Source organism: Danio rerio, chromosome 25 (assembly GCF_049306965.1).
Source record: "Danio rerio strain Tuebingen ecotype United States chromosome 25, GRCz12tu, whole genome shotgun sequence".
Lineage (NCBI taxonomy): Eukaryota > Metazoa > Chordata > Actinopteri > Cypriniformes > Danionidae > Danio > Danio rerio.
The window spans coordinates 26,494,452-26,522,402 of record NC_133200.1 but is presented as its reverse complement, the minus strand read 5'-3'; the positions used below and the strand labels follow the sequence as shown (position 1 = coordinate 26,522,402).

At 44.3% G+C, this 27,951-nt stretch overlaps 1 protein-coding gene and 26 non-coding genes across 27 annotated transcripts; 19 read left to right on the top strand and 8 right to left on the bottom strand.

Moving 5' to 3' along the window:
• Positions 1–6,185: 6,185 nt before the first annotated feature.
• Positions 6,186–8,392, top strand: LOC141380989 (uncharacterized). The gene is made up of 3 exons (XM_073943202.1): positions 6,186–6,571; positions 6,649–7,154; positions 7,239–8,392. The coding sequence occupies exons 1-3, from the start codon at positions 6,362–6,364 to the stop codon at positions 8,287–8,289; spliced, it is 1,767 nt and encodes a 588-aa protein (XP_073799303.1). The 5' UTR covers positions 6,186–6,361; the 3' UTR covers positions 8,290–8,392.
• Positions 8,393–9,690: 1,298 nt separating this feature from the next.
• On the top strand, positions 9,691–9,764 carry trnai-aau (transfer RNA isoleucine (anticodon AAU)). Its single transcript has one exon. It is a non-coding gene; the product is annotated as a tRNA-Ile (tRNA).
• Positions 9,765–9,852: 88 nt separating this feature from the next.
• On the top strand, positions 9,853–9,925 carry trnaf-gaa (transfer RNA phenylalanine (anticodon GAA)). The gene has a single exon. It is a non-coding gene; the product is annotated as a tRNA-Phe (tRNA).
• A 1,601-nt stretch (positions 9,926–11,526) lies between these two features.
• Positions 11,527–11,599, bottom strand: trnaa-agc (transfer RNA alanine (anticodon AGC)). The gene has a single exon. It is a non-coding gene; the product is annotated as a tRNA-Ala (tRNA).
• A 256-nt stretch (positions 11,600–11,855) lies between these two features.
• On the top strand, positions 11,856–11,929 carry trnai-aau (transfer RNA isoleucine (anticodon AAU)). Its single transcript has one exon. It is a non-coding gene; the product is annotated as a tRNA-Ile (tRNA).
• An 88-nt stretch (positions 11,930–12,017) lies between these two features.
• trnaf-gaa (transfer RNA phenylalanine (anticodon GAA)) lies at positions 12,018–12,090 on the top strand. The gene has a single exon. It is a non-coding gene; the product is annotated as a tRNA-Phe (tRNA).
• A 1,601-nt stretch (positions 12,091–13,691) lies between these two features.
• trnaa-agc (transfer RNA alanine (anticodon AGC)) lies at positions 13,692–13,764 on the bottom strand. The gene has a single exon. It is a non-coding gene; the product is annotated as a tRNA-Ala (tRNA).
• Positions 13,765–14,019: 255 nt separating this feature from the next.
• trnai-aau (transfer RNA isoleucine (anticodon AAU)) lies at positions 14,020–14,093 on the top strand. The gene has a single exon. It is a non-coding gene; the product is annotated as a tRNA-Ile (tRNA).
• An 88-nt stretch (positions 14,094–14,181) lies between these two features.
• Positions 14,182–14,254, top strand: trnaf-gaa (transfer RNA phenylalanine (anticodon GAA)). Its single transcript has one exon. It is a non-coding gene; the product is annotated as a tRNA-Phe (tRNA).
• Positions 14,255–15,855: 1,601 nt separating this feature from the next.
• Positions 15,856–15,928, bottom strand: trnaa-agc (transfer RNA alanine (anticodon AGC)). The gene has a single exon. It is a non-coding gene; the product is annotated as a tRNA-Ala (tRNA).
• A 255-nt stretch (positions 15,929–16,183) lies between these two features.
• Positions 16,184–16,257, top strand: trnai-aau (transfer RNA isoleucine (anticodon AAU)). Its single transcript has one exon. It is a non-coding gene; the product is annotated as a tRNA-Ile (tRNA).
• An 88-nt stretch (positions 16,258–16,345) lies between these two features.
• On the top strand, positions 16,346–16,418 carry trnaf-gaa (transfer RNA phenylalanine (anticodon GAA)). Its single transcript has one exon. It is a non-coding gene; the product is annotated as a tRNA-Phe (tRNA).
• Positions 16,419–18,019: 1,601 nt separating this feature from the next.
• Positions 18,020–18,092, bottom strand: trnaa-agc (transfer RNA alanine (anticodon AGC)). The gene has a single exon. It is a non-coding gene; the product is annotated as a tRNA-Ala (tRNA).
• Positions 18,093–18,347: 255 nt separating this feature from the next.
• Positions 18,348–18,421, top strand: trnai-aau (transfer RNA isoleucine (anticodon AAU)). The gene has a single exon. It is a non-coding gene; the product is annotated as a tRNA-Ile (tRNA).
• Positions 18,422–18,509: 88 nt separating this feature from the next.
• Positions 18,510–18,582, top strand: trnaf-gaa (transfer RNA phenylalanine (anticodon GAA)). Its single transcript has one exon. It is a non-coding gene; the product is annotated as a tRNA-Phe (tRNA).
• Positions 18,583–20,183: 1,601 nt separating this feature from the next.
• Positions 20,184–20,256, bottom strand: trnaa-agc (transfer RNA alanine (anticodon AGC)). The gene has a single exon. It is a non-coding gene; the product is annotated as a tRNA-Ala (tRNA).
• Positions 20,257–20,511: 255 nt separating this feature from the next.
• Positions 20,512–20,585, top strand: trnai-aau (transfer RNA isoleucine (anticodon AAU)). Its single transcript has one exon. It is a non-coding gene; the product is annotated as a tRNA-Ile (tRNA).
• Positions 20,586–20,673: 88 nt separating this feature from the next.
• trnaf-gaa (transfer RNA phenylalanine (anticodon GAA)) lies at positions 20,674–20,746 on the top strand. Its single transcript has one exon. It is a non-coding gene; the product is annotated as a tRNA-Phe (tRNA).
• Positions 20,747–22,347: 1,601 nt separating this feature from the next.
• On the bottom strand, positions 22,348–22,420 carry trnaa-agc (transfer RNA alanine (anticodon AGC)). Its single transcript has one exon. It is a non-coding gene; the product is annotated as a tRNA-Ala (tRNA).
• A 255-nt stretch (positions 22,421–22,675) lies between these two features.
• Positions 22,676–22,749, top strand: trnai-aau (transfer RNA isoleucine (anticodon AAU)). Its single transcript has one exon. It is a non-coding gene; the product is annotated as a tRNA-Ile (tRNA).
• Positions 22,750–22,837: 88 nt separating this feature from the next.
• On the top strand, positions 22,838–22,910 carry trnaf-gaa (transfer RNA phenylalanine (anticodon GAA)). The gene has a single exon. It is a non-coding gene; the product is annotated as a tRNA-Phe (tRNA).
• Positions 22,911–24,511: 1,601 nt separating this feature from the next.
• Positions 24,512–24,584, bottom strand: trnaa-agc (transfer RNA alanine (anticodon AGC)). Its single transcript has one exon. It is a non-coding gene; the product is annotated as a tRNA-Ala (tRNA).
• Positions 24,585–24,839: 255 nt separating this feature from the next.
• Positions 24,840–24,913, top strand: trnai-aau (transfer RNA isoleucine (anticodon AAU)). Its single transcript has one exon. It is a non-coding gene; the product is annotated as a tRNA-Ile (tRNA).
• Positions 24,914–25,001: 88 nt separating this feature from the next.
• trnaf-gaa (transfer RNA phenylalanine (anticodon GAA)) lies at positions 25,002–25,074 on the top strand. Its single transcript has one exon. It is a non-coding gene; the product is annotated as a tRNA-Phe (tRNA).
• Positions 25,075–26,675: 1,601 nt separating this feature from the next.
• trnaa-agc (transfer RNA alanine (anticodon AGC)) lies at positions 26,676–26,748 on the bottom strand. The gene has a single exon. It is a non-coding gene; the product is annotated as a tRNA-Ala (tRNA).
• A 255-nt stretch (positions 26,749–27,003) lies between these two features.
• trnai-aau (transfer RNA isoleucine (anticodon AAU)) lies at positions 27,004–27,077 on the top strand. The gene has a single exon. It is a non-coding gene; the product is annotated as a tRNA-Ile (tRNA).
• Positions 27,078–27,165: 88 nt separating this feature from the next.
• trnaf-gaa (transfer RNA phenylalanine (anticodon GAA)) lies at positions 27,166–27,238 on the top strand. The gene has a single exon. It is a non-coding gene; the product is annotated as a tRNA-Phe (tRNA).
• Positions 27,239–27,951: the final 713 nt, after the last annotated feature.

Sequence of the window (27,951 nt, the reverse complement as noted above, 5' to 3'; positions counted from 1 at the left end):
CGGATTCGCTTGTAACGTTAGTCTCCTCTTCATAAAGACGCGGCTCTAGTTGCTGGTGATTGTCCTGTCTCTACAGATTTGGTAAGTGAGCGACCAGTGCTCTTTGTTTATTCAGTTTGTTGGTATCGAATTAAGTTAACTATTGCACTGAGTGCAAACATAGCACGGCATTTTGTGACCGGAATAACACACGCGGCTTTCTGACGCTACCTGCCGAGAGCATCTAAGTTTCCGGGAAATGCAGAGTTTTTTTTTTCTCTCATTCGCCGTGCGGTATCAAACATTGCATGAAAAAATACACGCTTAGAGCAGATCCTCGAATCAAATATCGCGTTTGTCGCGAGGGGCATGAATTAATTCCCTGAATGAAAGAGCCAAACTGCTGTTAAAGTCCAACATTTAATAATTTGGCAAATAATTCGACTACAGATGTCCATGTAGGTTAAACACCATCACTTTCTCATGTGTGTGTATTTTGACTGAAACTCGCGCGTGCCCAAATAGACACTCCCACACCATCCCACTTTAGTTCCTCCGACACTCCCCCCTAAACAGAGCTGGACACGCCCACTTTTCTGACTTTTTCCAAAGTAGAGGTGTGAAAACACCCTGCTGAAACGAGGGGGTTTCATGGCCCTTTAAGGTGCAACCAGGTATGCAATGAAAGCCAGTGTGAAAGGCATGAAAACAGATGCGGAGATTCATGTGGAGAATGCGGGCATCGATCCCGCTACCTCTCGCTTGCGCCTGCAGCATCCCGTCTACAGAGCCAAAGTAAGCCCAAAGTAAGCCCACATGAGCCAATCACGTCTCACCCTGGTGGCTTACTTTTGACCAATAGAGTGTAACCCCTGTGGCTTACTTTTGACCAATCACGTTTGTCTTTGCGCTGACGTCATTTCGACCAATCGCGTTTCACTTCAGTGGCTTACTTTTGACCAATCGCATTTCTTTTTGCTGTGACGTATGTTTGACCAATCGCGTTTCTCCTCGATGGCTTACTTTTGACCAATCACACGACGCTTTTATTATAATCGTCATCTTTGAATCAGGTAAGCCAGATGTAACGCTACTTTATTATCAGTTTATTATTAGTTTATTATACTGTGTGTATTTCTGTTAAATGATAAGTTACAATCGACAGAAAGTTAACGTTACGGCAGATGTTTTCTTCATAACTTGTAAAACGGTAATGTTTCCCATGATAAATACAGAGCAACATGTCGCTAGTGATCAGAAAAGGTGGAATCATCGCCATTTGGTTAAATGATTAAACAAAATGTTCTGATATTTGTTTAGAATAATAATGCCCCCCTTCGACCTAGCAATATTGGGCCCTATAATCGCGGTGTACACTCTAAAAAGTTAACGTTACTGTACTTAAATGTACAGTTACAGTTACTTATAATGTAATTGCATGAAATACAGAGTTAAACAGTTTTTTCTTAAACATTTAATTTAGCAAATAATTCTATAATTTTAAAATAATTCTATTTTAGGTAAAACAAAGTTATATTTATAAAGACGACTGCACAAACTTTAAAAACATTTGAGTTTAACACTTGTTTATGACAATATATGATATATATTTAGTAATTAGATTGTATTGTATTTTATAAATCTATTGTAAAAATATTATAAGCATATATTGTATTTTGTTTATTTTATTACTTGTGTTTTTAGATATATTACACAACAGAATAGTTATATTAAATAGCTGAAGTACAAAAATGTTATTTATAAAAGTCATAATGTAAAGACTTAAGAGTTTAATGTGTATATTATAACTTAATGTTTTAATTTCTGTTGTTTCTCATTTATTTATATGGATTTTAAGTTGTACTACCATGCATATATTAGGCATATGTGTAGAAAATTCACCAGAAGTCCATTTTATGGTCATGGTCATATTTACTACTGCAATAATATGGATTATATCTACCTTGTTAAATTATTGTTTCACACTTAATGTAAATGTATCTTTCTGATTGCTCTAGGTAATGTTCTCTCTAATGTTTTTTTTTTTTTTCAGAAAAATGTACGCATACCCGATTTTCCGCCGCCAATCAGCGACATCAAGCAGACTCCTCTTGGGGCCATCTGCAGAGGCAGAGCGCCTTGTAAGCAGGGAGTCTGGAAGGGCCAAACCCAAGGAAGAGGTGCTGGCAGAGGCCACTGCTTTTGTCAGCAGCAATGGTGGAGACTCCAGTGACCAGTTTTTAGTTCTGGCTCACTGCAAGATTCAGTTTGGCAAGTACCAGGGCCAAAGATTTAGATGGCTCCTAGAGCATGCTCTGGGGTATGCGGTGTACCTGGTGCTTAGCATTTCTGATGAGAAGCTGCAGACAACACCCTTGTCAGAAAACAAACACCTGTTTCTTCAGTACACTTCCTCCATCAAAGAGATTGCAGAAGAAGTAGAGAAGTACCAGAGGAAACAGGAAATGCAAGCAGAAGCCAGGGCAAAAGGAGATACAGGGTGCTTGATGGTGGAGTTTGGTGACTTTAAGGGCCGGTCCATGAAAGATGTGTTTGAGGACCAGAGCAAGGAGGCCCAAGCCCTCATCAGGTACCTGGTTAAGGCAGATGCCAGGCCAAAAACCAACATGGCACTTTTCAAGACGTATGTCCTGAAAAGACTGGCTTCTGCTGCTGTCTCTGCACCTCCACCTGCAGCATCCAGTGTCCCTGCTCCTCCACCTGCAGCCATCCAAACAGGTGTACAGCAGACTGCCACTGTGAAATCGCTGTTGGCAAGGGGCAAGCACTTGTCTCCTTCACAGCTGGCAAAAAAACTGATGTCACCTGTTAAACCCTGTAAGTAGGAGAGTGAATACTGAGCATGATACAGAATTATCCCAACAGCAGTTATATATGTGTTTATTTATTGTTATGTCAAACTTTCTGTTTCCAGATCCAAAACTGCAGTCAACTGTATCTCCTCCTACAGCAGAACCCCCAGCCAAACGTATGGCCCAAAGGCAGCTTTTTACTACTGGTAAGTAAGCACCATCGTATTGTACATTTGGCTGTGTGTATTTTTCACAGTAATATTGTAAATATAAGATTTATGCTCCAGGCACTTCCAGATCCACAGCTGAAGATGATGAAGAACTGGTGTTTGCTGCATCACAATGTGAAGCACAGCTCTTTGCAGGTGTGGCACACGACACAAATGAAAATGTTATAACAATATTTTGTGAAAACACACTAAGTATTTTTTTTTACAAAAAATAATGAATCAAATTTTTATCTACAGTACAGAGTTGTCACATCATGCCTCAAGCGGGATGCATTCTTTGAGTGCACTTCTTCAAAACCTTAAGGATATTCAAAGGTTTCAGTGTATTTATTTGCGTTTCCGAACTAATCATTATTGAACATTCATCAGATAACTTTTCCTTGTCGCTTGCTCTTCTCACTCACTCTCTTAGATGGTGGTGATTCATTGCTGTCATTATCAGCTGAGCAGTTTTTCCTTACTGTATCTGTGTGCATGCTTCATGTCTTTGTGCTTCAATAATTTATACTAATCATGCCTCATTTTACTTACTCCATTTCATATGATTCTCATTCGCAGAGAATTGTGTTAATTCCATATCCCTTTCATCAATAAAGTCCACACTAATTTCTTTGCTTTCTAACAGTACCATTCTCTTAACTTGTATTTCTAAGTATACCCATATTAATAATAATACTTATCCAAAACTATTGCTTCACTGGCTGTTCATGGGCATAATTTGTGGCACCTTACTATCAAAAGCAACAGTCATCATAATATTGTTAACCATAAATTGTTTGTTACTATTCACTCAGAGGCCTGTGCCAATCCGTCTCTATCAACGGAAACAGCAAAAACACCAGATCTTCAACATCATCAGCCACCAGTTGAGCTTCCTGTTCACTGGAAAGATCAGCTTCCCCCTTTCCAGCATGAGTGGATCCGGAACACTGTATTTAAAACAAACTTAAAAACCGGCAAGCCAGAGCTAGTGTCCCAGCTGAAGCTTTGGTGGTATCCTCCCCAGCCCCCTCTAATTAACACGCAGCCACCTGCCTCTCCTGACCTCTTCTTCTGCCGACCACTTTTTCTGTGGATGCCGCTGAAGATGTGGTTGTTTCCACTTGTCTGTGTTCGCCTAAGCTGTGGTAAGCACAGACTAACAGCTGCTGGAATTTACCGCACGGTGCGCAAGGTCCTCGACATCGACGGCTGGTACGACCTTGCCACTGAGTATCTGGAGTGCAAGCGGTGCAAAAAGAAGTATCCTGCCTGGTCCGAGGACATCTTAGGACAGCTGGATATTGGCCACCGTAGTCAGTTCCCAGCTTTGCTGACATACAGGTAATTCATAATGCCAATATTTTAATTGTGTTAATTTTTAGCAAACAAAGCATTTCCCTTATTATAATGTTGTTTCCTTAGATACTCATGTGACAACCGGGTAGTTAGGATGATGAGGGAGAGGACACTGGGCAACAGTGTGACTCAGCTTTTCAAAAAGCTGATGGAGCAACACAGTGAGGCATGGACACAGCGAGTCTTGCAGTACCTGACTGCCTGTGAACCATTCACAAGGTCCTCCCTTGTGCAACCTCCTGTGTTTGCTGAGCCTCCCCTCTTACCTGCCATACCCAAACCTAAGTGGCTGTTAGCCGTCTATGCCAGGGATGTTCTGGGGCGACTGCACGAGGTCAAAGCCAAAATCACCTCCGTCTTTGGCTGTGTTCTAAAGATGGACTCCACAAAAAAGGTATGTTTATATCCAGACATTTGCCAGATATGGATATGTGTGCGTACATATTTAACACAGTTTTATTTTTCCTAATAGATCACAAAGAAACTTGCAGGTGCTGCTGCGGGAACAGCTGCCTGGTGCACTAATGTGGGGAACGAACACGGTCAAGTCCTTGTCTCTGTGCTGTCAGCTGCCGAGGGTCATGGACTGGACCCAATGGCGGCCGGGCTGATGAAGCGTTACCGGGAGGCAGGAGAGGCAGCCCCGAAAGTAATGTACGTGGACAGAGATTGCTGCAGTCAGCACGGCCAGTCTCCGGTGAAGATCATGTTTCGGGAGTGGGATGAGCTTGAAGTGCGCCTTGACATCTGGCATTTTATGCGCCGGTTTGCTGCAGGTGTCACGACAGAAGCTCATCCGCTCTACGGCATCTTCATGGCACGTCTGTCCACGTGCATCTTTCAGTGGGATCCAGAAGATGTGGCCGCTCTTCGCCAGGCAAAGGAAGGTGAGCTGGCGGCAAAAAAGACTGGCCACATTTCACAAACGGCTCTCAGTGCTCGCATAAACCGGAGGGAGCTAGCACTGCACTGCCGTAGGAGGACCAGAGGTGTGGAGGAGACCACCTGTCTGATTGGAAAGCTGTTGGACCATTTTGACAGCGAGCATGGGAAGGACACTCTGGGTGTTCCTCTGCTGGACCACGAACGGATCCAGCAGATATGGAAGGAACAGCAGAAGCATATACAGTGCATTCAAGACCCAGAGAACTTTCCACTGTACATGAAGACAGGGACACTGAAGAAAGGCAGTGTGGAGCTGTGTTGTTACAGGTGTGCCCGTGGCTCTACATCTTTGGAGTCCTTCCACCTCCACCTAAACCGTTTTATTCCAGGTATTACATACATTTGGATCGTTTTATTTTGTAAAACATATAAGCACTGTGATAACTTCCATTGCTTTAATGTAACATTATTAAACATTTAAATAACATTTGTGATGTTATCAGCATTGACAAAGCTGTCTTGCCTGACAAGTAACTCTGTTTATAATGACAATAATTTTAATGTTAGTACATAACCTAATAACATGTTAATTAATTCTTCACATATTTTTAACTATTTTAATTTCCAGGGACCAGTGCCAGTGATGCGCATTTTCAGGCCTATCTCCTTGAGGGCTTGATGCGCTGGAATGATGACCGGATGGAAAGCACCATAAAAGGAGCATCCTCCATACGGTCATATGGCAGTGCCATGAGAGAGGCTGTGGACAGGCTTAGCCGAGCAGTCTTAGGGAAGCCCTGGGATAACCGTTATCATCCTCCTGGAGCATATACAGGCAAGAAATTCATTAACTAGTTGTTATATAAGTGATTTATTAAGCTTTAATGTACTTCACAAAATGTTTATCTAAATATTTACTTTATTATTAGTTTTATTTAATATATGTTTTTTTTTTATTGTTTTATTCTTTAAGGTGAATTGCTGGGAATAGAGTACCTTTACAGCCAGACCGGCAAAACCCTGACTCCGGTGCTCCAGAACCCAGAGGAGGAAGACAGGCTGGTTGAGGAAGTAGATGACGAGGATCTACAAGATGAGGGGTTTGAGGAGGAGATCATGGAGGACATCACAGTTCCAGTGCTGTATGAGGATGACCCCTGCCGTGATCTCAGAAACAGCCCCTCATCTTCGCCTCTGCCTCAGTCCCCAGCATCACTGGCTGAGCCGTCCACATCAGCTGGTGGAGAAGGACAGCTTCCTAGCCGAGCCCCCTCAGTGCCGTCACAGCCATCCGACTCTGGAGACAGTCTCTCTGTTGAGGCTCAGGTAAGATACATTAAGAACTTAATTTGATTTAGTCTTTTTTTATTCCACATATACTAAATTTATTCTGCATTTACCAGGGAGTAGTCATTGGACCTGATGGCATTGCTGGGTGGGACAAGGTCCAGGATCTGGCTGCTTATTTGGTAGGTCTTCGTGAGGCTCCTTACCTCACTGACCTGCAGGTGACAGAGGCCATCCAGCTGTGGACAGCTCTCCTGGATGTTGATAAACAGCGCATCAACTACCAGCCTCGACATCAGCCTCAGCTGACGCATGGGCGCTTTAAGGCACCAAAGCGCTCCGGAGTCACTCCAGGTGTGGAGAGCGTCAAACGTTGTCTGATTGGACATCCTGGGGGTCCAGCACAGTGGCCTAGCACCAGCCGCTTGGTTGAGGCCATTTGTACAAAGCTGTGTGCCGTACACAAGTCCACTTCCAAGAAGGCTGGTGTTCGCACCCCCAGGTGGTCTAAAATACTGACCGATTACCACCACATCCGGGATCTGGTGCTTGGCAGTCGCAGGCTAATGGATGAAACAGTGATCCAGCTTTTTGAGCTAAACCAGAAGACGCTCATTCAGTGGTAAGCAAAGCACATTATTTTCTTTAAATTACCTGAATATTTCTAAATTAATATATATGAATAATACATATCATTTATTATCAGGTTTCAACGGAGGCAAAAGGATCAGGAAATGAGTGTACTCACTCAGGGACTGACTCCACTTAATCCAATTGCTGTGGCAGATACGCAGCTTCCTTTGCCGAGGGAAAAATTGGACGAGGCACCGTCAACATCAGGCCCCAAACACCAGTTTGTTTTTCCTCCAAATAAAGCAGGACAGGCACCTCTTCTTCGACCTGGACGAAAGTCTGCTTCAGCAACCACCACAGTTTGCTCTTTCCTGCCAGATGCCACCACGGTGTGCTCCTTCCCACCGGCCCCCACGACGGTATGCCCCATCGCGCCAACCCCCACCACAGTCTGCCACATTGCACCGGCCCCTACCATGGTGTGCCCCGTCACACCGACCTTCACCACAGTGCGCCCCATCTCGCCAGCCTCCACCACAGTGTGCCCCATCATACCAGCCTCCACCACAGTGCGCCCTATTGCGCCGGCCCCCACCACAGTGCGCACCATTGTGTCTGCCCCCACCACGGTGTGCTCCTTTCCACCGGCCCCCAGCACGGTGTGCCCCATTGCACCACCCCCCACAGCACCAGGTGTTGTGAAGCCCATTTCAGGACCTGGATCATTGTTTGGCACACTTGTTTTTAACCCAGACATGAGTGTGTCAATGGTGATTCCATCATTTGCTGCACCAACATCCAGTGCAGTCCCAGCTTCACCTGCACCTGCTGTTGCTCCACCTGCACCTGCTGTTCCTCCACCTGCACCTGCTCCACCTGCACCTGCTGTTCCTCCACCTGCACCTGCTCCACCTGCGCCTGCTGTTCCTGTGTCCCGTTACACCCAGAGGAACAGGCGCAGACGGGAACAGGAGAAGGAAAGTGGAGTCCACAAAAGGAAGTATGTGCGTGCGGTTACTTTTAATGTTTGCAGCAAATGTGGGCAACCCAAGACTAAGGAGTTTGGCCATAGCCGATTTGGTAATGCCACATTTTGTCTGCAAACTTCAAATGGCAAATCCTTAGAGGACTGGTTGGCAGAACAGCGCCAGCAAAATAAAGGACAAACTCCGGCTCCAGAATAAAGTACAAATTGCTGTATATATATTTGTAAATGTTACATGGGTACTCTCTCTTTCCCTCATTTTATTTAATTTTTGTGTGTTAATATGTAGCCTTTTAAAGTAGCACTTTATAGACTTTTATATTACATAGGCCCACTCTTATTTTGTCTTGTGTGTACTTATTTAAAATTTGTGTGCATTTTATGTAAAAATATATTTATATTTCTTAAAAAAATAACATTTTATACATTGCTTAAAAACTATATTTTATATATTACGTGCCCCCACTCTTGCATTTTATTATTTATTCATATTATTGTTTAATATATTGTGTGTATAAAAATAAATATATATAGAGAGTATTGTTTTTATATATTGTGTATAATAAATAAATATATTTATATATAGTATTGTTTTAATATATTATATGTGCATAATAAATAAATATATATTGTATTGTTTTTATTTATTGTATATTATATAGTTTATATATTAAGATATGTTTTTATTTAGTTTTTTTACATTGTTTTACAATTTATATATATTTGTATTCATTTTAATAAACCATTTTGCATATTACTTGTTTTTGTGTGCATTCATTTAAAGTTATTATTACATAAAGAAATATAATATATATATATATATATATATATATATATATATATATATATATATATATTTATAAATACATATACATATATATATATATATATATATATATATATATATATATATATATAATACTTATATATACATAAGCATGCATAAATGTTTAATTGAAACATTTTCATTCGTTTTTAATTAACGTAATAAGCTTTTTAAGAGCAATATCCACATAATAGTAATATCAATATAATTGGCTGTGTTACGTCAGTAAAATTTCAACAAGAGCGCAGCTGATTGGCTCCGCTGAAACCGACACTGATTGGATATTGTGTTACACAGATCGTGTGTTCGAATCCAGCACGCAAAAAATGACATTTAGAATGACATGCAATATGCAACCAAAATACCACATTATGCACAGTCACAAAGCCGCGAACACTACTGCAAGCGAAATTTGTCGCATTTTTCCGTTTTTTGCGACTTGTTCGCTTGCGAGTGAGCGAGAAGATTGGGCCCCTTCCTTTGCGCAGCGAGCGCTCTACCATTTGAGCTAATTCCCCTCGCTGGAAAAAAATTTGGCTATTTTTGACGTAATCAAAAAAGAAAAAAAAGACCACATCTGCTCTGCGGTGGCCCCTTTGCCCTGCTTGATATGTATTCGTCAAATTGCTTGGAATAGCATGCTTTTTTTTAAAAGGTCCTACCCGGTCCTGCTCCAGGGAACGTGTGAGGAGTCCTGCATGCCGAATGACGAGTTATCCCTAAATCACTCCACATTGGCAGTGCCCTGGATTTCTATGTTGGTGTGCAGAAAGTGGCCGGTTAGCTCAGCTGGTTAGAGTGTGGTGCTAATAACGCCAAGGTCGCGGGTTCGATACCCGTACTGGCCAAACTTTTACCCTCCTGTGCCTCAGACGCATTCAAGAGCTCTGCTAGGTCTCACCGACATCCATGCTGCAGAGCAGTTGAGACAAGACAGCCGAAATAGCTCAGTTGGGAGAGCGTTAGACTGAAGATCTAAAGGTCCCTGGTTCAATCCCGGGTTTCGGCAAAGCAGCGTTGACGTTCAGTTTTTGGCATGAGGGTCAGGGAACCGAAAGTCACTCAAAAAGCCTAGCTGCTTCACACTTAAGTCCACCTGCTTCCACATGACCAAAACGCCATCTTCCTCCCAGACGGTCACGTCGCTTCTGGTGATGATTCCAATGGCCTAATCGACAGCAATCTTCAATATGTTTAGCGCTTTGATGTCCCACTGCGGACACGCCATTGACTAAAAGAAAACTGTGACTTGATAGGGCTTCTGAAGGGTTGCAATGATAATCACTAGACAGGAACCGGCAAAGCTGACGTAAGAAGTTTCACTATAAAGTCTTAAAGGGTCACGAAACACCAAAACACATTTTTTGAGCTGTTGACAGTCGTATATGTGTCCCACACTGCTAAAAACACTATTAGGACACCTATATTTCACTAAAAAGTGTAAATTGGTTGTTTTTGCGTTATTTCAAGCAAATTCGTACTTCCTGTTTGAAACGAATTTTTGAAGCTGCGTCACGGTCATGACATAATAGCGTGTATTCCAGCGTGCAGACTGGACGTCTGTGCCAGAGTGAGTCTTATTACGTCTTACAGTGTGATGCATTAATGCATGAGTAAGGCTTGGGTCAAACCAATCAGCGCGCTCTATTGTGCAACTTCATTAATATTCATTAGCGTCACCGTGTTAACGCCACAGAGACGCCACGTTGTGTTGGCAAAACAAGCGTGAAGTGTTGTTTTATAGTTTGCTGCCATTAAGTTTCGTTTTCATTTTCTCTCTGTGAGAGCTCAGCTGGTTCACGTGTGGATTAACAGTGTACGCGACGCTCGACAACAATAACTTACGTGTCTAAGGAGGAACATTGTTTACCTGAGAGCTGTTCTCATCTGCAAACGCTGAAATCCGGATTCGCTTGTAACGTTAGTCTCCTCTTCATAAAGACGCGGCTCTAGTTGCTGGTGATTGTCCTATCTCTACAGATTTGGTAAGTGAGCGACCAGTGCTCTTTGTTTATTCAGTTTGTTGGTATCGAATTAAGTTAACTATTGCACTGAGTGCAAACATAGCACGGCATTTTGTGACCGGAATAACACACGCGGCTTTCTGACGCTACCTGCCGAGAGCATCTAAGTTTCCGGGAAATGCAGAGTTTTTTTTTTCTCTCATTCGCCGTGCGGTATCAAACATTGCATGAAAAAATAGACGCTTAGAGCAGATCCTCGAATCAAATATCGCGTTTGTCGCGAGGGGCATGAATTAATTCCCTGAATGAAAGAGCCAAACTGCTGTTAAAGTCCAACATTTAATAATTTGGCAAATAATTCGACTACAGATGTCCATGTAGGTTAAACACCATCACTTTCTCATGTGTGTGTATTTTGACTGAAACTCGCGCGTGCCCAAATAGACACTCCCACACCATCCCACTTTAGTTCCTCCGACACTCCCCCCTAAACAGAGCTGGACACGCCCACTTTTCTGACTTTTTCCAAAGTAGAGGTGTGAAAACACCCTGCTGAAACGAGGGGGTTTCATGGCCCTTTAAGGTGCAACCAGGTATGCAATGAAAGCCAGTGTGAAAGGCATGAAAACAGATGCGGAGATTCATGTGGAGAATGCGGGCATCGATCCCGCTACCTCTCGCATGCTAAGCGAGCGCTCTACCATTTGAGCTAATTCCCCTCGCTGGAAAAAAATTTGGCTATTTTTGACGTAATCAAAAAAGAAAAAAAAGACCACATCTGCTCTGCGGTGGCCCCTTTGCCCTGCTTGATATGTATTCGTCAAATTGCTTGGAATAGCATGCTTTTTTTTAAAAGGTCCTACCCGGTCCTGCTCCAGGGAACGTGTGAGGAGTCCTTCATGCCGAATGACGAGTTATCCCTAAATCACTCCACATTGGCAGTGCCCTGGATTTCTATGTTGGTGTGCAGAAAGTGGCCGGTTAGCTCAGCTGGTTAGAGCGTGGTGCTAATAACGCCAAGGTCGCGGGTTCGATACCCGTACTGGCCAAACTTTTACCCTCCTGTGCCTCAGACGCATTCAAGAGCTCTGCTAGGTCTCACCGACATCCATGCTGCAGAGCAGTTGAGACAAGACAGCCGAAATAGCTCAGTTGGGAGAGCGTTAGACTGAAGATCTAAAGGTCCCTGGTTCAATCCCGGGTTTCGGCAAAGCTACGTTGACGTTCAGTTTTTGGCATGAGGGTCAGGGAACCGAAATTCACTCAAAAAGCCTAGCTGCTTCACACTTAAGTCCACCTGCTTCCACTTGACCAAAACGCCATCTTCCTCCCAGACGGTCACGTCGCTTCTGGTGATGATTCCAATGGCCTAATCGACAGCAATCTTCAATATGTTTAGCGCTTTGATGTCCCACTGCGGACACGCCATTGACTAAAAGAAAACTGTGACTTGATAGGGCTTCTGAAGGGTTGCAATGATAATCACTAGACAGGAACCGGCAAAGCTGACGTAAGAAGTTTCACTATAAAGTCTTAAAGGGTCACGAAACACCAAAACACATTTTTTGAGCTGTTGACAGTCGTATATGTGTCCCACACTGCTAAAAACACTATTAGGACACCTATATTTCACTAAAAAGTGTAAATTGGTTGTTATTGCGTTATTTCAAGCAAATTCGTACTTCCTGTTTGAAACGAATTTTTGAAGCTGCGTCACGGTCATGACATAATAGCGTGTATTCCAGCGTGCAGACTGGACGTCTGTGCCAGAGTGAGTCTTATTACGTCTTACAGTGTGATGCATTAATGCATGAGTAAGGCTTGGGTCAAACCAATCAGCGCGCTCTATTGTGCAACTTCATTAATATTCATTAGCGTCACCGTGTTAACGCCACAGAGACGCCACGTTGTGTTGGCAAAACAAGCGTGAAGTGTTGTTTTATAGTTTGCTGCCATTAAGTTTCGTTTTCATTTTCTCTCTGTGAGAGCTCAGCTGGTTCACGTGTGGATTAACAGTGTACGCGACGCTCGACAACAATAACTTACGTGTCTAAGGAGGAACATTGTTTACCTGAGAGCTGTTATCATCTGCAAACGCTGAAATCCGGATTCGCTTGTAACGTTAGTCTCCTCTTCATAAAGACGCGGCTCTAGTTGCTGGTGATTGTCCTGTCTCTACAGATTTGGTAAGTGAGCGACCAGTGCTCTTTGTTTATTCAGTTTGTTGGTATCGAATTAAGTTAACTATTGCACTGAGTGCAAACATAGCACGGCATTTTGTGACCGGAATAACACACGCGGCTTTCTGACGCTACCTGCCGAGAGCATCTAAGTTTCCGGGAAATGCAGAGTTTTTTTTTTCTCTCATTCGCCGTGCGGTATCAAACATTGCATGAAAAAATAGACGCTTAGAGCAGATCCTCGAATCAAATATCGCGTTTGTCGCGAGGGGCATGAATTAATTCCCTGAATGAAAGAGCCAAACTGCTGTTAAAGTCCAACATTTAATAATTTGGCAAATAATTCGACTACAGATGTCCATGTAGGTTAAACACCATCACTTTCTCATGTGTGTGTATTTTGACTGAAACTCGCGCGTGCCCAAATAGACACTCCCACACCATCCCACTTTAGTTCCTCCGACACTCCCCCCTAAACAGAGCTGGACACGCCCACTTTTCTGACTTTTTCCAAAGTAGAGGTGTGAAAACACCCTGCTGAAACGAGGGGGTTTCATGACCCTTTAAGGTGCAACCAGGTATGCAATGAAAGCCAGTGTGAAAGGCATGAAAACAGATGCGGAGATTCATGTGGAGAATGCGGGCATCGATCCCGCTACCTCTCGCATGCTAAGCGAGCGCTCTACCATTTGAGCTAATTCCCCTCGCTGGAAAAAAATTTGGCTATTTTTGACGTAATCAAAAAAGAAAAAAAAGACCACATCTGCTCTGCGGTGGCCCCTTTGCCCTGCTTGATATGTATTCGTCAAATTGCTTGGAATAGCATGCTTTTTTTAAAAGGTCCTACCCGGTCCTGCTCCAGGGAACGTGTGAGGAGTCCTGCATGCCGAATGACGAGTTATCCCTAAATCACTCCACATTGGCAGTGCCCTGGATTTCTATGTTAGTGTGCAGAAAGTGGCCGGTTAGCTCAGCTGGTTAGAGCGTGGTGCTAATAACGCCAAGGTCGCGGGTTCGATACCCGTACTGGCCAAACTTTTACCCTCCTGTGCCTCAGACGCATTCAAGAGCTCTGCTAGGTCTCACCGACATCCATGCTGCAGAGCAGTTGAGACAAGACAGCCGAAATAGCTCAGTTGGGAGAGTGTTAGACTGAAGATCTAAAGGTCCCTGGTTCAATCCCGGGTTTTGGCAAAGCAGCGTTGACGTTCAGTTTTTGGCATGAGGGTCAGGGAACCGAAAGTCACTCAAAAAGCCTAGCTGCTTCACACTTAAGTCCATCTGCTTCCACTTGACCAAAACGCCATCTTCCTCCCAGACGGTCACGTCGCTTCTGGTGATGATTCCAATGGCCTAATCGACAGCAATCTTCAATATGTTTAGCGCTTTGATGTCCCACTGCGGACACGCCATTGACTAAAAGAAAACTGTGACTTGATAGGGCTTCTGAAGGGTTGCAATGATAATCACTAGACAGGAACCGGCAAAGCTGACGTAAGAAGTTTCACTATAAAGTCTTAAAGGGTCACGAAACACCAAAACACATTTTTTGAGCTGTTGACAGTCGTATATGTGTCCCACACTGCTAAAAACACTATTAGGACACCTATATTTCACTAAAAAGTGTAAATTGGTTGTTATTGCGTTATTTCAAGCAAATTCGTACTTCCTGTTTGAAACGAATTTTTGAAGCTGCGTCACGGTCATGACATAATAGCGTGTATTCCAGCGTGCAGACTGGACGTCTGTGCCAGAGTGAGTCTTATTACGTCTTACAGTGTGATGCATTAATGCATGAGTAAGGCTTGGGTCAAACCAATCAGCGCGCTCTATTGTGCAACTTCATTAATATTCATTAGCGTCACCGTGTTAACGCCACAGAGACGCCACGTTGTGTTGGCAAAACAAGCGTGAAGTGTTGTTTTATAGTTTGCTGCCATTAAGTTTCGTTTTCATTTTCTCTCTGTGAGAGCTCAGCTGGTTCACGTGTGGATTAACAGTGTACGCGACGCTCGACAACAATAACTTACGTGTCTAAGGAGGAACATTGTTTACCTGAGAGCTGTTATCATCTGCAAACGCTGAAATCCGGATTCGCTTGTAACGTTAGTCTCCTCTTCATAAAGACGCGGCTCTAGTTGCTGGTGATTGTCCTGTCTCTACAGATTTGGTAAGTGAGCGACCAGTGCTCTTTGTTTATTCAGTTTGTTGGTATCGAATTAAGTTAACTATTGCACTGAGTGCAAACATAGCACGGCATTTTGTGACCGGAATAACACACGCGGCTTTCTGACGCTACCTGCCGAGAGCATCTAAGTTTCCGGGAAATGCAGAGTTTTTTTTTTCTCTCATTCGCCGTGCGGTATCAAACATTGCATGAAAAAATAGACGCTTAGAGCAGATCCTCGAATCAAATATCGCGTTTGTCGCGAGGGGCATGAATTAATTCCCTGAATGAAAGAGCCAAACTGCTGTTAAAGTCCAACATTTAATAATTTGGCAAATAATTCGACTACAGATGTCCATGTAGGTTAAACACCATCACTTTCTCATGTGTGTGTATTTTGACTGAAACTCGCGCGTGCCCAAATAGACACTCCCACACCATCCCACTTTAGTTCCTCCGACACTCCCCCCTAAACAGAGCTGGACACGCCCACTTTTCTGACTTTTTCCAAAGTAGAGGTGTGAAAACACCCTGCTGAAACGAGGGGGTTTCATGACCCTTTAAGGTGCAACCAGGTATGCAATGAAAGCCAGTGTGAAAGGCATGAAAACAGATGCGGAGATTCATGTGGAGAATGCGGGCATCGATCCCGCTACCTCTCGCATGCTAAGCGAGCGCTCTACCATTTGAGCTAATTCCCCTCGCTGGAAAAAAATTTGGCTATTTTTGACGTAATCAAAAAAGAAAAAAAAGACCACATCTGCTCTGCGGTGGCCCCTTTGCCCTGCTTGATATGTATTCGTCAAATTGCTTGGAATAGCATGCTTTTTTTAAAAGGTCCTACCCGGTCCTGCTCCAGGGAACGTGTGAGGAGTCCTGCATGCCGAATGACGAGTTATCCCTAAATCACTCCACATTGGCAGTGCCCTGGATTTCTATGTTAGTGTGCAGAAAGTGGCCGGTTAGCTCAGCTGGTTAGAGCGTGGTGCTAATAACGCCAAGGTCGCGGGTTCGATACCCGTACTGGCCAAACTTTTACCCTCCTGTGCCTCAGACGCATTCAAGAGCTCTGCTAGGTCTCACCGACATCCATGCTGCAGAGCAGTTGAGACAAGACAGCCGAAATAGCTCAGTTGGGAGAGTGTTAGACTGAAGATCTAAAGGTCCCTGGTTCAATCCCGGGTTTTGGCAAAGCAGCGTTGACGTTCAGTTTTTGGCATGAGGGTCAGGGAACCGAAAGTCACTCAAAAAGCCTAGCTGCTTCACACTTAAGTCCATCTGCTTCCACTTGACCAAAACGCCATCTTCCTCCCAGACGGTCACGTCGCTTCTGGTGATGATTCCAATGGCCTAATCGACAGCAATCTTCAATATGTTTAGCGCTTTGATGTCCCACTGCGGACACGCCATTGACTAAAAGAAAACTGTGACTTGATAGGGCTTCTGAAGGGTTGCAATGATAATCACTAGACAGGAACCGGCAAAGCTGACGTAAGAAGTTTCACTATAAAGTCTTAAAGGGTCACGAAACACCAAAACACATTTTTTGAGCTGTTGACAGTCGTATATGTGTCCCACACTGCTAAAAACACTATTAGGACACCTATATTTCACTAAAAAGTGTAAATTGGTTGTTTTTGCGTTATTTCAAGCAAATTCGTACTTCCTGTTTGAAACGAATTTTTGAAGCTGCGTCACGGTCATGACATAATAGCGTGTATTCCAGCGTGCAGACTGGACGTCTGTGCCAGAGTGAGTCTTATTACGTCTTACAGTGTGATGCATTAATGCATGAGTAAGGCTTGGGTCAAACCAATCAGCGCGCTCTATTGTGCAACTTCATTAATATTCATTAGCGTCACCGTGTTAACGCCACAGAGACGCCACGTTGTGTTGGCAAAACAAGCGTGAAGTGTTGTTTTATAGTTTGCTGCCATTAAGTTTCGTTTTCATTTTCTCTCTGTGAGAGCTCAGCTGGTTCACGTGTGGATTAACAGTGTACGCGACGCTCGACAACAATAACTTACGTGTCTAAGGAGGAACATTGTTTACCTGAGAGCTGTTCTCATCTGCAAACGCTGAAATCCGGATTCGCTTGTAACGTTAGTCTCCTCTTCATAAAGACGCGGCTCTAGTTGCTGGTGATTGTCCTGTCTCTACAGATTTGGTAAGTGAGCGACCAGTGCTCTTTGTTTATTCAGTTTGTTGGTATCGAATTAAGTTAACTATTGCACTGAGTGCAAACATAGCACGGCATTTTGTGACCGGAATAACACACGCGGCTTTCTGACGCTACCTGCCGAGAGCATCTAAGTTTCCGGGAAATGCAGAGTTTTTTTTTTCTCTCATTCGCCGTGCGGTATCAAACATTGCATGAAAAAATAGACGCTTAGAGCAGATCCTCGAATCAAATATCGCGTTTGTCGCGAGGGGCATGAATTAATTCCCTGAATGAAAGAGCCAAACTGCTGTTAAAGTCCAACATTTAATAATTTGGCAAATAATTCGACTACAGATGTCCATGTAGGTTAAACACCATCACTTTCTCATGTGTGTGTATTTTGACTGAAACTCGCGCGTGCCCAAATAGACACTCCCACACCATCCCACTTTAGTTCCTCCGACACTCCCCCCTAAACAGAGCTGGACACGCCCACTTTTCTGACTTTTTCCAAAGTAGAGGTGTGAAAACACCCTGCTGAAACGAGGGGGTTTCATGGCCCTTTAAGGTGCAACCAGGTATGCAATGAAAGCCAGTGTGAAAGGCATGAAAACAGATGCGGAGATTCATGTGGAGAATGCGGGCATCGATCCCGCTACCTCTCGCATGCTAAGCGAGTGCTCTACCATTTGAGCTAATTCCCCTCGCTGGAAAAAAATTTGGCTATTTTTGACGTAATCAAAAAAGAAAAAAAAGACCACATCTGCTCTGCGGTGGCCCCTTTGCCCTGCTTGATATGTATTCGTCAAATTGCTTGGAATAGCATGCTTTTTTCAAAAGGTCCTACCCGGTCCTGCTCCAGGGAACGTGTGAGGAGTCCTGCATGCCGAATGACGAGTTATCCCTAAATCACTCCACATTGGCAGTGCCCTGGATTTCTATGTTAGTGTGCAGAAAGTGGCCGGTTAGCTCAGCTGGTTAGAGCGTGGTGCTAATAACGCCAAGGTCGCGGGTTCGATACCCGTACTGGCCAAACTTTTACCCTCCTGTGCCTCAGACGCATTCAAGAGCTCTGCTAGGTCTCACCGACATCCATGCTGCAGAGCAGTTGAGACAAGACAGCCGAAATAGCTCAGTTGGGAGAGCGTTAGACTGAAGATCTAAAGGTCCCTGGTTCAATCCCGGGTTTCGGCAAAGCTACGTTGACGTTCAGTTTTTGGCATGAGGGTCAGGGAACCGAAATTCACTCAAAAAGCCTAGCTGCTTCACACTTAAGTCCACCTGCTTCCACTTGACCAAAACGCCATCTTCCTCCCAGACGGTCACGTCGCTTCTGGTGATGATTCCAATGGCCTAATCGACAGCAATCTTCAATATGTTTAGCGCTTTGATGTCCCACTGCGGACACGCCATTGACTAAAAGAAAACTGTGACTTGATAGGGCTTCTGAAGGGTTGCAATGATAATCACTAGACAGGAACCGGCAAAGCTGACGTAAGAAGTTTCACTATAAAGTCTTAAAGGGTCACGAAACACCAAAACACATTTTTTGAGCTGTTGACAGTCGTATATGTGTCCCACACTGCTAAAAACACTATTAGGACACCTATATTTCACTAAAAAGTGTAAATTGGTTGTTATTGCGTTATTTCAAGCAAATTCGTACTTCCTGTTTGAAACGAATTTTTGAAGCTGCGTCACGGTCATGACATAATAGCGTGTATTCCAGCGTGCAGACTGGACGTCTGTGCCAGAGTGAGTCTTATTACGTCTTACAGTGTGATGCATTAATGCATGAGTAAGGCTTGGGTCAAACCAATCAGCGCGCTCTATTGTGCAACTTCATTAATATTCATTAGCGTCACCGTGTTAACGCCACAGAGACGCCACGTTGTGTTGGCAAAACAAGCGTGAAGTGTTGTTTTATAGTTTGCTGCCATTAAGTTTCGTTTTCATTTTCTCTCTGTGAGAGCTCAGCTGGTTCACGTGTGGATTAACAGTGTACGCGACGCTCGACAACAATAACTTACGTGTCTAAGGAGGAACATTGTTTACCTGAGAGCTGTTATCATCTGCAAACGCTGAAATCCGGATTCGCTTGTAACGTTAGTCTCCTCTTCATAAAGACGCGGCTCTAGTTGCTGGTGATTGTCCTGTCTCTACAGATTTGGTAAGTGAGCGACCAGTGCTCTTTGTTTATTCAGTTTGTTGGTATCGAATTAAGTTAACTATTGCACTGAGTGCAAACATAGCACGGCATTTTGTGACCGGAATAACACACGCGGCTTTCTGACGCTACCTGCCGAGAGCATCTAAGTTTCCGGGAAATGCAGAGTTTTTTTTTTCTCTCATTCGCCGTGCGGTATCAAACATTGCATGAAAAAATAGACGCTTAGAGCAGATCCTCGAATCAAATATCGCGTTTGTCGCGAGGGGCATGAATTAATTCCCTGAATGAAAGAGCCAAACTGCTGTTAAAGTCCAACATTTAATAATTTGGCAAATAATTCGACTACAGATGTCCATGTAGGTTAAACACCATCACTTTCTCATGTGTGTGTATTTTGACTGAAACTCGCGCGTGCCCAAATAGACACTCCCACACCATCCCACTTTAGTTCCTCCGACACTCCCCCCTAAACAGAGCTGGACACGCCCACTTTTCTGACTTTTTCCAAAGTAGAGGTGTGAAAACACCCTGCTGAAACGAGGGGGTTTCATGACCCTTTAAGGTGCAACCAGGTATGCAATGAAAGCCAGTGTGAAAGGCATGAAAACAGATGCGGAGATTCATGTGGAGAATGCGGGCATCGATCCCGCTACCTCTCGCATGCTAAGCGAGCGCTCTACCATTTGAGCTAATTCCCCTCGCTGGAAAAAAATTTGGCTATTTTTGACGTAATCAAAAAAGAAAAAAAAGACCACATCTGCTCTGCGGTGGCCCCTTTGCCCTGCTTGATATGTATTCGTCAAATTGCTTGGAATAGCATGCTTTTTTTAAAAGGTCCTACCCGGTCCTGCTCCAGGGAACGTGTGAGGAGTCCTGCATGCCGAATGACGAGTTATCCCTAAATCACTCCACATTGGCAGTGCCCTGGATTTCTATGTTAGTGTGCAGAAAGTGGCCGGTTAGCTCAGCTGGTTAGAGCGTGGTGCTAATAACGCCAAGGTCGCGGGTTCGATACCCGTACTGGCCAAACTTTTACCCTCCTGTGCCTCAGACGCATTCAAGAGCTCTGCTAGGTCTCACCGACATCCATGCTGCAGAGCAGTTGAGACAAGACAGCCGAAATAGCTCAGTTGGGAGAGTGTTAGACTGAAGATCTAAAGGTCCCTGGTTCAATCCCGGGTTTTGGCAAAGCAGCCTTGACGTTCAGTTTTTGGCATGAGGGTCAGGGAACCGAAAGTCACTCAAAAAGCCTAGCTGCTTCACACTTAAGTCCATCTGCTTCCACTTGACCAAAACGCCATCTTCCTCCCAGACGGTCACGTCGCTTCTGGTGATGATTCCAATGGCCTAATCGACAGCAATCTTCAATATGTTTAGCGCTTTGATGTCCCACTGCGGACACGCCATTGACTAAAAGAAAACTGTGACTTGATAGGGCTTCTGAAGGGTTGCAATGATAATCACTAGACAGGAACCGGCAAAGCTGACGTAAGAAGTTTCACTATAAAGTCTTAAAGGGTCACGAAACACCAAAACACATTTTTTGAGCTGTTGACAGTCGTATATGTGTCCCACACTGCTAAAAACACTATTAGGACACCTATATTTCACTAAAAAGTGTAAATTGGTTGTTTTTGCGTTATTTCAAGCAAATTCGTACTTCCTGTTTGAAACGAATTTTTGAAGCTGCGTCACGGTCATGACATAATAGCGTGTATTCCAGCGTGCAGACTGGACGTCTGTGCCAGAGTGAGTCTTATTACGTCTTACAGTGTGATGCATTAATGCATGAGTAAGGCTTGGGTCAAACCAATCAGCGCGCTCTATTGTGCAACTTCATTAATATTCATTAGCGTCACCGTGTTAACGCCACAGAGACGCCACGTTGTGTTGGCAAAACAAGCGTGAAGTGTTGTTTTATAGTTTGCTGCCATTAAGTTTCGTTTTCATTTTCTCTCTGTGAGAGCTCAGCTGGTTCACGTGTGGATTAACAGTGTACGCGACGCTCGACAACAATAACTTACGTGTCTAAGGAGGAACATTGTTTACCTGAGAGCTGTTCTCATCTGCAAACGCTGAAATCCGGATTCGCTTGTAACGTTAGTCTCCTCTTCATAAAGACGCGGCTCTAGTTGCTGGTGATTGTCCTGTCTCTACAGATTTGGTAAGTGAGCGACCAGTGCTCTTTGTTTATTCAGTTTGTTGGTATCGAATTAAGTTAACTATTGCACTGAGTGCAAACATAGCACGGCATTTTGTGACCGGAATAACACACGCGGCTTTCTGACGCTACCTGCCGAGAGCATCTAAGTTTCCGGGAAATGCAGAGTTTTTTTTTTCTCTCATTCGCCGTGCGGTATCAAACATTGCATGAAAAAATAGACGCTTAGAGCAGATCCTCGAATCAAATATCGCGTTTGTCGCGAGGGGCATGAATTAATTCCCTGAATGAAAGAGCCAAACTGCTGTTAAAGTCCAACATTTAATAATTTGGCAAATAATTCGACTACAGATGTCCATGTAGGTTAAACACCATCACTTTCTCATGTGTGTGTATTTTGACTGAAACTCGCGCGTGCCCAAATAGACACTCCCACACCATCCCACTTTAGTTCCTCCGACACTCCCCCCTAAACAGAGCTGGACACGCCCACTTTTCTGACTTTTTCCAAAGTAGAGGTGTGAAAACACCCTGCTGAAACGAGGGGGTTTCATGGCCCTTTAAGGTGCAACCAGGTATGCAATGAAAGCCAGTGTGAAAGGCATGAAAACAGATGCGGAGATTCATGTGGAGAATGCGGGCATCGATCCCGCTACCTCTCGCATGCTAAGCGAGTGCTCTACCATTTGAGCTAATTCCCCTCGCTGGAAAAAAATTTGGCTATTTTTGACGTAATCAAAAAAGAAAAAAAAGACCACATCTGCTCTGCGGTGGCCCCTTTGCCCTGCTTGATATGTATTCGTCAAATTGCTTGGAATAGCATGCTTTTTTCAAAAGGTCCTACCCGGTCCTGCTCCAGGGAACGTGTGAGGAGTCCTGCATGCCGAATGACGAGTTATCCCTAAATCACTCCACATTGGCAGTGCCCTGGATTTCTATGTTAGTGTGCAGAAAGTGGCCGGTTAGCTCAGCTGGTTAGAGCGTGGTGCTAATAACGCCAAGGTCGCGGGTTCGATACCCGTACTGGCCAAACTTTTACCCTCCTGTGCCTCAGACGCATTCAAGAGCTCTGCTAGGTCTCACCGACATCCATGCTGCAGAGCAGTTGAGACAAGACAGCCGAAATAGCTCAGTTGGGAGAGCGTTAGACTGAAGATCTAAAGGTCCCTGGTTCAATCCCGGGTTTCGGCAAAGCAGCGTTGACGTTCAGTTTTTGGCATGAGGGTCAGGGAACCGAAAGTCACTCAAAAAGCCTAGCTGCTTCACACTTAAGTCCACCTGCTTCCACTTGACCAAAACGCCATCTTCCTCCCAGACGGTCACGTCGCTTCTGGTGATGATTCCAATGGCCTAATCGACAGCAATCTTCAATATGTTTAGCGCTTTGATGTCCCACTGCGGACACGCCATTGACTAAAAGAAAACTGTGACTTGATAGGGCTTCTGAAGGGTTGCAATGATAATCACTAGACAGGAACCGGCAAAGCTGACGTAAGAAGTTTCACTATAAAGTCTTAAAGGGTCACGAAACACCAAAACACATTTTTTGAGCTGTTGACAGTCGTATATGTGTCCCACACTGCTAAAAACACTATTAGGACACCTATATTTCACTAAAAAGTGTAAATTGGTTGTTATTGCGTTATTTCAAGCAAATTCGTACTTCCTGTTTGAAACGAATTTTTGAAGCTGCGTCACGGTCATGACATAATAGCGTGTATTCCAGCGTGCAGACTGGACGTCTGTGCCAGAGTGAGTCTTATTACGTCTTACAGTGTGATGCATTAATGCATGAGTAAGGCTTGGGTCAAACCAATCAGCGCGCTCTATTGTGCAACTTCATTAATATTCATTAGCGTCACCGTGTTAACGCCACAGAGACGCCACGTTGTGTTGGCAAAACAAGCGTGAAGTGTTGTTTTATAGTTTGCTGCCATTAAGTTTCGTTTTCATTTTCTCTCTGTGAGAGCTCAGCTGGTTCACGTGTGGATTAACAGTGTACGCGACGCTCGACAACAATAACTTACGTGTCTAAGGAGGAACATTGTTTACCTGAGAGCTGTTCTCATCTGCAAACGCTGAAATCCGGATTCGCTTGTAACGTTAGTCTCCTCTTCATAAAGACGCGGCTCTAGTTGCTGGTGATTGTCCTGTCTCTACAGATTTGGTAAGTGAGCGACCAGTGCTCTTTGTTTATTCAGTTTGTTGGTATCGAATTAAGTTAACTATTGCACTGAGTGCAAACATAGCACGGCATTTTGTGACCGGAATAACACACGCGGCTTTCTGACGCTACCTGCCGAGAGCATCTAAGTTTCCGGGAAATGCAGAGTTTTTTTTTTCTCTCATTCGCCGTGCGGTATCAAACATTGCATGAAAAAATAGACGCTTAGAGCAGATCCTCGAATCAAATATCGCGTTTGTCGCGAGGGGCATGAATTAATTCCCTGAATGAAAGAGCCAAACTGCTGTTAAAGTCCAACATTTAATAATTTGGCAAATAATTCGACTACAGATGTCCATGTAGGTTAAACACCATCACTTTCTCATGTGTGTGTATTTTGACTGAAACTCGCGCGTGCCCAAATAGACACTCCCACACCATCCCACTTTAGTTCCTCCGACACTCCCCCCTAAACAGAGCTGGACACGCCCACTTTTCTGACTTTTTCCAAAGTAGAGGTGTGAAAACACCCTGCTGAAACGAGGGGGTTTCATGACCCTTTAAGGTGCAACCAGGTATGCAATGAAAGCCAGTGTGAAAGGCATGAAAACAGATGCGGAGATTCATGTGGAGAATGCGGGCATCGATCCCGCTACCTCTCGCATGCTAAGCGAGCGCTCTACCATTTGAGCTAATTCCCCTCGCTGGAAAAAAATTTGGCTATTTTTGACGTAATCAAAAAAGAAAAAAAAGACCACATCTGCTCTGCGGTGGCCCCTTTGCCCTGCTTGATATGTATTCGTCAAATTGCTTGGAATAGCATGCTTTTTTTAAAAGGTCCTACCCGGTCCTGCTCCAGGGAACGTGTGAGGAGTCCTGCATGCCGAATGACGAGTTATCCCTAAATCACTCCACATTGGCAGTGCCCTGGATTTCTATGTTAGTGTGCAGAAAGTGGCCGGTTAGCTCAGCTGGTTAGAGCGTGGTGCTAATAACGCCAAGGTCGCGGGTTCGATACCCGTACTGGCCAAACTTTTACCCTCCTGTGCCTCAGACGCATTCAAGAGCTCTGCTAGGTCTCACCGACATCCATGCTGCAGAGCAGTTGAGACAAGACAGCCGAAATAGCTCAGTTGGGAGAGTGTTAGACTGAAGATCTAAAGGTCCCTGGTTCAATCCCGGGTTTTGGCAAAGCAGCCTTGACGTTCAGTTTTTGGCATGAGGGTCAGGGAACCGAAAGTCACTCAAAAAGCCTAGCTGCTTCACACTTAAGTCCATCTGCTTCCACTTGACCAAAACGCCATCTTCCTCCCAGACGGTCACGTCGCTTCTGGTGATGATTCCAATGGCCTAATCGACAGCAATCTTCAATATGTTTAGCGCTTTGATGTCCCACTGCGGACACGCCATTGACTAAAAGAAAACTGTGACTTGATAGGGCTTCTGAAGGGTTGCAATGATAATCACTAGACAGGAACCGGCAAAGCTGACGTAAGAAGTTTCACTATAAAGTCTTAAAGGGTCACGAAACACCAAAACACATTTTTTGAGCTGTTGACAGTCGTATATGTGTCCCACACTGCTAAAAACACTATTAGGACACCTATATTTCACTAAAAAGTGTAAATTGGTTGTTTTTGCGTTATTTCAAGCAAATTCGTACTTCCTGTTTGAAACGAATTTTTGAAGCTGCGTCACGGTCATGACATAATAGCGTGTATTCCAGCGTGCAGACTGGACGTCTGTGCCAGAGTGAGTCTTATTACGTCTTACAGTGTGATGCATTAATGCATGAGTAAGGCTTGGGTCAAACCAATCAGCGCGCTCTATTGTGCAACTTCATTAATATTCATTAGCGTCACCGTGTTAACGCCACAGAGACGCCACGTTGTGTTGGCAAAACAAGCGTGAAGTGTTGTTTTATAGTTTGCTGCCATTAAGTTTCGTTTTCATTTTCTCTCTGTGAGAGCTCAGCTGGTTCACGTGTGGATTAACAGTGTACGCGACGCTCGACAACAATAACTTACGTGTCTAAGGAGGAACATTGTTTACCTGAGAGCTGTTCTCATCTGCAAACGCTGAAATCCGGATTCGCTTGTAACGTTAGTCTCCTCTTCATAAAGACGCGGCTCTAGTTGCTGGTGATTGTCCTGTCTCTACAGATTTGGTAAGTGAGCGACCAGTGCTCTTTGTTTATTCAGTTTGTTGGTATCGAATTAAGTTAACTATTGCACTGAGTGCAAACATAGCACGGCATTTTGTGACCGGAATAACACACGCGGCTTTCTGACGCTACCTGCCGAGAGCATCTAAGTTTCCGGGAAATGCAGAGTTTTTTTTTTCTCTCATTCGCCGTGCGGTATCAAACATTGCATGAAAAAATAGACGCTTAGAGCAGATCCTCGAATCAAATATCGCGTTTGTCGCGAGGGGCATGAATTAATTCCCTGAATGAAAGAGCCAAACTGCTGTTAAAGTCCAACATTTAATAATTTGGCAAATAATTCGACTACAGATGTCCATGTAGGTTAAACACCATCACTTTCTCATGTGTGTGTATTTTGACTGAAACTCGCGCGTGCCCAAATAGACACTCCCACACCATCCCACTTTAGTTCCTCCGACACTCCCCCCTAAACAGAGCTGGACACGCCCACTTTTCTGACTTTTTCCAAAGTAGAGGTGTGAAAACACCCTGCTGAAACGAGGGGGTTTCATGGCCCTTTAAGGTGCAACCAGGTATGCAATGAAAGCCAGTGTGAAAGGCATGAAAACAGATGCGGAGATTCATGTGGAGAATGCGGGCATCGATCCCGCTACCTCTCGCATGCTAAGCGAGTGCTCTACCATTTGAGCTAATTCCCCTCGCTGGAAAAAAATTTGGCTATTTTTGACGTAATCAAAAAAGAAAAAAAAGACCACATCTGCTCTGCGGTGGCCCCTTTGCCCTGCTTGATATGTATTCGTCAAATTGCTTGGAATAGCATGCTTTTTTCAAAAGGTCCTACCCGGTCCTGCTCCAGGGAACGTGTGAGGAGTCCTGCATGCCGAATGACGAGTTATCCCTAAATCACTCCACATTGGCAGTGCCCTGGATTTCTATGTTAGTGTGCAGAAAGTGGCCGGTTAGCTCAGCTGGTTAGAGCGTGGTGCTAATAACGCCAAGGTCGCGGGTTCGATACCCGTACTGGCCAAACTTTTACCCTCCTGTGCCTCAGACGCATTCAAGAGCTCTGCTAGGTCTCACCGACATCCATGCTGCAGAGCAGTTGAGACAAGACAGCCGAAATAGCTCAGTTGGGAGAGCGTTAGACTGAAGATCTAAAGGTCCCTGGTTCAATCCCGGGTTTCGGCAAAGCAGCGTTGACGTTCAGTTTTTGGCATGAGGGTCAGGGAACCGAAAGTCACTCAAAAAGCCTAGCTGCTTCACACTTAAGTCCACCTGCTTCCACTTGACCAAAACGCCATCTTCCTCCCAGACGGTCACGTCGCTTCTGGTGATGATTCCAATGGCCTAATCGACAGCAATCTTCAATATGTTTAGCGCTTTGATGTCCCACTGCGGACACGCCATTGACTAAAAGAAAACTGTGACTTGATAGGGCTTCTGAAGGGTTGCAATGATAATCACTAGACAGGAACCGGCAAAGCTGACGTAAGAAGTTTCACTATAAAGTCTTAAAGGGTCACGAAACACCAAAACACATTTTTTGAGCTGTTGACAGTCGTATATGTGTCCCACACTGCTAAAAACACTATTAGGACACCTATATTTCACTAAAAAGTGTAAATTGGTTGTTATTGCGTTATTTCAAGCAAATTCGTACTTCCTGTTTGAAACGAATTTTTGAAGCTGCGTCACGGTCATGACATAATAGCGTGTATTCCAGCGTGCAGACTGGACGTCTGTGCCAGAGTGAGTCTTATTACGTCTTACAGTGTGATGCATTAATGCATGAGTAAGGCTTGGGTCAAACCAATCAGCGCGCTCTATTGTGCAACTTCATTAATATTCATTAGCGTCACCGTGTTAACGCCACAGAGACGCCACGTTGTGTTGGCAAAACA